Source organism: Limulus polyphemus, unplaced genomic scaffold (assembly GCF_000517525.1).
Source record: "Limulus polyphemus unplaced genomic scaffold, Limulus_polyphemus-2.1.2 Scaffold5263, whole genome shotgun sequence".
Taxonomy (NCBI): domain Eukaryota; kingdom Metazoa; phylum Arthropoda; class Merostomata; order Xiphosura; family Limulidae; genus Limulus; species Limulus polyphemus.
The window spans coordinates 6,266-12,711 of record NW_013670873.1 but is presented as its reverse complement, the minus strand read 5'-3'; the positions used below and the strand labels follow the sequence as shown (position 1 = coordinate 12,711).

General features: G+C 39.9%; 1 protein-coding gene across 1 annotated transcript in view; it reads right to left on the bottom strand.

Annotated features, from left to right (window-relative positions):
* LOC106472344 (cap-specific mRNA (nucleoside-2'-O-)-methyltransferase 1-like) overlaps positions 1 to 6,446 on the bottom strand; it is a gene marked incomplete at its 3' end in the record, with an annotated part of 67,602 nt that overhangs the window by 56,162 nt on the left and 4,994 nt on the right. The window contains exon 2 of the mRNA XM_013932980.2: positions 4,857 to 4,949. Within this exon, the coding sequence (XP_013788434.2) occupies positions 4,857 to 4,949 (93 nt within the window). The remainder of the gene's footprint in view (positions 1 to 4,856; positions 4,950 to 6,446) is intronic.

Genomic DNA, 6,446 nt, shown 5'->3' with positions numbered 1-6,446 from the left:
GGAATGACAGGATTGCATATGCTTTACTCAACCAAAGGAAACAGAACTCATTCAGGCTGGAATTAGGAACACTCATCCTCACTCCCCAACCGTGTGTGAGTAAGATACATCCCACTTGCCCTCGGAATTATGGGTAGGACATGGAACAACTGAGCTCAACAAACGACAAACCCAGGATGGGGCCACTCTCCATATTGTATTATGAGGAGACAGTGGGTCCTCTTCCATGAAAAATGTACTGAACAAATATTGATCAAAAAGAAGGGTCATGCACACCCCAACCCGGATAGCCGAGTGTCAAATCCAAACCAATATTACGAGTAGGATGCCATGTAGGCTGGTGCCTCTCCAACCAACATCAGGGGAAAAAATATCCAGAGACCCAGAGGAGAGCAACCCCAACTTCTCCAAGAATGAAGGAATTCACTCTAACACTCCATAGGAAAAAGACTCTGTCCACCACCCCAGTGACTGTAAACTGGGTGGGTAACGACTCCCTAGGGGTAATGTGTGTTAGGAGCCCTAACAAACAGTGCTCTGGAAACAGTGCAATTGGTGAACCAAGTTCCCTAAATTTTCAAAAGCAAACTGACCCCAATTTATTCAATCCAAAGATTGGTAGGGATGCACAGGATCCCCTTATGCTAAACTCATGATAGTCCATGAGTGGCAGTCCAGCACAGTACAGTAATACCACCCGGTCAGCTTCTAGGTTATCTTCCAAAACACCTCATGTCTACAGAGCCTGTTGCAACCTGTATAAAGTATATGGAATTAGTGGTTGCTAGTGTGGAATTGGTTTGATAAAAGCACACCTGCCTGGGCAATATTTGCCATGGAGTGGGATCCAGTGAAAAAAAGAGAGGTAAGGATCCCTGTAAAGAAAAGAGACAATAGCAGTAAAAAAATATTTCTCTTTATAATCTAGCTGATGTGGTCAAAATTGCCATAGGGGTAGTCAAAACCCTAAGATGACGAAACTGCCAGATTGTGCAAATAATGTGAGATAAAAGTATTGGGAGAAGTCCACATGCCAGCCCACACAATGTCCTCCAGAGGGTAATTCAATCGGACAACTAAAGAAATGTGATGAATCTGATGAGACACGACTCGCAGAAGTTTCCTCGCCTCCAAATAGAGCCCAGAATAAGCAACATGGATCAATTTTTGAACCTTCCTTGTCAAGGTACTCGGGAACAAAGAGTCCTGTGCACATGCAGTGCAAACAGCTCCAACTAATGATGTCCACAGGCCAGCAACAACAAAAAATAAACTTTAAGGGAAAAGTGATACATGGTGCACGAGGTTTATGGCTCGAATGGATGTAATACCACTTTAATATCCCAGGTAGGTAATTGAAAAGGCCTTTTGGGATGAAGGACTCGAAAAGACTAAGAAAGCCGGATAGCACTGGGGACTCAAATAATTTTAGAGTTTTTAGTATTGAAATGTAGTCGATAAAGCTCTCTTATATAAGCTGATTATAGATGGTGCTAAACCCTTTTCAAAAAGCCAGGTCAAAAAACGAGCTGTGGCTGGCACATTTGGGTGAAGTGGGTTCAATTTCCTCATGAGTCACCATTGTCAATAAGTGTGCCATTTCCTTTCATAAATGGCCACTGTGAGTCTATAAAGAGATTGAGACAAATACATGTCAACTTTAGAAGTTAAACCCTGATGCCGTGTTAAGGACTGCATAACTTCCATGCATGAAGCTTGAGCTTCTGAATATCTGGGTGTGTCAAATTGTGGTTGCCTCAACAGAGATAGCCAAAGAGGAAGTGGCAGAGGTGGGCATTCTTGAAGATACTGGAGAAGAGGAAACCATGGTTGAGCCAGCCAATCCAGGGCTACCAACAACGCCCAACAAAAGATGGATCAAACCAAAGCCAAAACTCTTGGTAACAGGCGAATTGGTGGGAAGACATAGTCATGCAATCCCATCTAGTCCTGACTGAATGCATCTACTGCCAATGACTGAGGATGAGGTACCAGTGACCAAAATGCCTGTAGTTGCGAGTTCCAATGAGTGGTGAATGCATCAATCATCAGTGTTCTGAACAGAGAGCAAATCCACCATAAAACCTTGCAATGTAGCAACCATTCAGTCAGAAGAATCCAGTTGGGTTGAGACAAATGATCTGCTATCAAATTCATCACCCCTGGATCATGGTAAGCTAGTAAGCTGATATGATGGGAGTAAGTCCAAAAAAGAAGATCCAATGTTTAAAAACAAAGACCCTGTGATCGAGTGCCCCCTTACCGGGAAATGTAAGATACCGCCATGGAATTGTCAAAGTGAAGCATGTAGATTTTTCCCTTTAACATTTCTAGAGCTCGAGAACTTGCCCTCTGGACAGAAAGAAGCTCTAAAATACTTATGTGGAAGGAAGATTCGTCGTCCATCCATAAGCCATGAAATTCCTGACTGTTGATATACGCACCCTATTCCTGTAGGGAGGCATCTGTGAAAAGATGGATTTCGGGACAAGGGGGTGGTAGAGGGACACCTATTGTAGTATTGTTCTGATCTAACCACCATTTGAGACCTAAGATGTTGATCCTAAATAAGGAAACTGGGTGATCCAGTGGATTGCTATTCATGATCCATTGGTCTAGTAGCAAACACCAAAGCAATCTCATGTGTGCCCATCTCAAAGGAATTAAAGATTTGAGGGATGCTTACATTCCCAAAAGAGAAAGAACAATCTGTACAGTGGGAGAAAAAGACGTGAGTAACAATATGACTGCCTGTTCCAAAGCATGGAGCTGGATGGGAGTTGGCTATGCCTGACTTAAATACTTATTGAAAAAATACCCAGATGGATGATGTATTGAGTTGGCATGAGAATACATTTCTCAACTCAGATAATAAAGCCTGCCTTGGTGGCTTTTGAAAGGAGAATCTTGATGTGATGTTCCGGCAACTGACCAGATGGTGCCAGGAGTAACCAGTCATCCATATAATGGTGCATGCACAGGCCTAAAGAATGAAAATGGTGAGAAAAAGCTTGTACTATTCTGCAGAACACATATGGTGTAGATGCTAGTCCAAAGGGCAGAGCCCTGAACTGCAGTACCTGATCCTTGTGCACGAAACGTAGACAGCATTGAGAAGATTCCACTCTGGGAATGTGGAGACAGGCATTGGCAATATCAAACCTGGTCATCCACACTCCCAGTGAAAAATGCCAATGTAGGGTGAGGAATGACTCCATTGTGAACCTGGGAGGATCCAAAAATTAGTTGAGATGAGAAAAATCAATGATCAGATGCCAATCTCCCATATTCTTGGACACAACAAGTAGATGAGAATAAAATCCTGGAAGAACTGGGTCGACTCTCTCTACTTCCCCCTTGACCACAACTCTCTGATAGCCCTGGAACAAAGGTCTACAATCTGAGAATCTGTTGGTGGTGAAAACACTACAGGTCGGAGGGATAATGGTGGTAGAGATGTGAACTGAATGACCAACCCTGACACAAGAACCTGGAGTATCCATGGATCTGTGGCAAAGGAATTCTATATGTTTAGAAAATGTAACCCCGTCCCCACAAACCTCACTGGCATAATGTAGTTACTGATGCCGCTGGTGATGGTCTGCCCGAGTAGAGGAACCTCTTTAATAAGAACAGAATCTATTTTGGGTACCAATGGATCGAGGGGCTAGAACTGGGGGTTGGAACACATAACGAACAGTAGAGCCTTGACTCCCTGGAGGAGCCAAAAAAAGTTGAGAGGCCAACTACGACAATGAAGAATGCAAATAGCCAATATCAATCTGTGATTCCAATGCCCATAAACATCAAAGAGATGAAGAAAGGGGGTCTTGCATAATCACGGAGGGCAGCAGCCAGTAGAAGAACACCCTACAACAAAGCATCTCTACCTAATAAGTCCCAACAACATACCAGCCAAAAAGACAAAGAAAGAGCAGAAGCCAACAATCATACCAAGGTAGATGTCAGTAAAGGTCCCAAATTATCATCAAACTGATGTGGTGATCATTGATAGGCTTCAGACAAAATTTGAGGTGGGATGTTATATATTTCAGACTTGTAGTGAGGGTCAGACAAATCCTAGAATATTGTGATCTGTTCAAGTTTATCACAGGTTCCATTCTGGAACCCCACATTTCCAAACGTGGATCTAGTTTTTGGGAATCTAAATATGCATTCTCCTGGCAGTGGTAAGCCTAAGCATGTTGTTCCAACAAATGTGGTGGACAAGGCATAGCTATCCCTTCACGTAACTAAGCGGTATACCTCCCCTCATGAACAGCAATATCAGGTGAAGGAGGAAAACTAAATATTCACCCTCAGACCTTTCCACCATCAAGGAAGATGTAGACTCAAAAGCAACTGGGGAAAACCCCAGAACCTCACATTCCCAACTGAAAAAAGGAGCTGGAACTGGCTGATCCAAATTGACCTTGTGAGAAGGCAAGCTAGTAAGTGAAGGCACCAGAAAAAGCGTGTCTAAGTTCTCTCCAGAATGTCCTGGATTGTTGGCAAAAGCAGCCTCAGAATCCCCAGGAGAAACACTCCTGGACTGAACGTATGTTGCACCCAAGGACTTTAAGAGTTGTAGTACCTTTTTAGAGAAACCTGTTCCGAAATGCTTTGTTAAAAAGAATTATAATATTACCTGAATGAGGTGCTTATATACAGTACCAGGATAGAGGGCAATTGAGTGGGGTACAAAAAACTGGAGCAAGTGAGAAAAAAATCAGACCAACGCTTAGATGGGCAAAGGAAGAAACCCCGGCAGTCAAGTAATAGCTATAAGTGGGAGGTAAGATGTTTTGGAACTACATGTTCTAATAAATTATACGTAAATGTAAATGCATACTAGCCTGATCTAGAGAAGTGGTATGCTGTTAACTCGTGGGGGCGTTTCTTTATTGGTTGCTTGAAAGATGGTATCTCATCTTCACTGGAGCTAGATCCTAAAATTAAAAATCCTTGGGTGTATATAATATAATTAAAATGTTACATGGTACAACATAAAAATTTAAATAAAATTCAATTACCTAAATTGCAAGTAAAAGTTCAGTAACACTTTGAAGATTTAATTTCCCCTTCTTTTGGAGAATTAGAAGTCTCCTTCACCTGTAAAAGCCACACTAAAAACTCTATAAGGTTCACTATCTTTTTTATTTAGTTAATAAACACTTGAATTATTTGTATAAAACAAGAGGTCCAAATGTTTTGGAAAAACTCCCCACACACTCTGTAGTGCTGCCTATGCCCCTGCAAGTATCCTCTTACATGTAACATTCAAAGAAATTAACCCTTTCCAAACCTGGAAGGGAGGTTTCACTGATATTCCATGATTTTTACCTTCTCACAGTGGATATACGTAAATACTTAAACTGCATGAAACTTGAGTAAATAGTATCTAGTTTTGGATTAAAAAAGTTTTTATAATGTTACTTATTTTTTATGTCATGAAATTTCCAGAACTTTTGTTGTAAGACAGATTTTTGAAAAACATTAACAATACTTCCTTTTTTTTCTTTCTCTGATCAGAAATTTCCATTTTATATATCCAGTCAGTTTCAGCTTAACTGATTTTCATTAATATATTTCTTTAGAAATTGAATTTTCCAATTGGAGTAGTCACAACTTGTGGATATAAATTGTAAAAAATACAACATGAAGAGACAAAGATTTATTGGTGACCTAAGATCTGGCCTTTCAAAATGGTGTCTGGTCAAGCTAAGTAACAATATTTCTGCTTACTATATTCTTGGTCAAATCAATTTATATCTAATAAATTTACTCTGTTTTCATCAAATTCTAAATTATGTTACTTGAATACGATAAACATTAATATCTAATAAATAAGGATTTGAATTACTGGAATGTTTTGCTGTCGATACTGTACTCTCTAAAACTTACTTAATGTCTAGTCATAAAAACATAGTGCTGGGCAATTAATAATATTTACTAATCAATTAATTGATAGCCCTAATAATTAATTACATTTAATTAATTGATTAATTAAATAAATGATGGTACGTACAACCAAAGAAAAAAAAAGGTTTGAGGTAGGTGCACAGTTGTCTTTTCTTTAGTTTGTAGTTCAAAATTAGTGACAGTAACAATTAGTCTTAGTAACTTTCAAATTTGGTGGCCATAGTAATCAAACCTAAAACCCTCAAACCATAACCCCCCATTCAAATAAAAATAAAAAACAAAGCTGAACAAACTTTCCCAATGTATAAGCCTGAAATTAATATCTCCCACAATTATAACTTCATTAACAGTTGAATTCTTCATCTCACTGTGAGGTTTCTCATTAGTTTCATCAGTTTTATCTGATGGTCTGTAAGACATTCCAACTAAAAACTTTCTCTCCTTACAACCCTTAACTCTTTTGGCACGGGTTTGGTCCCTGGGACTGACCTCATAACCATTTTGTGCTTGTTATAGTTTTCATG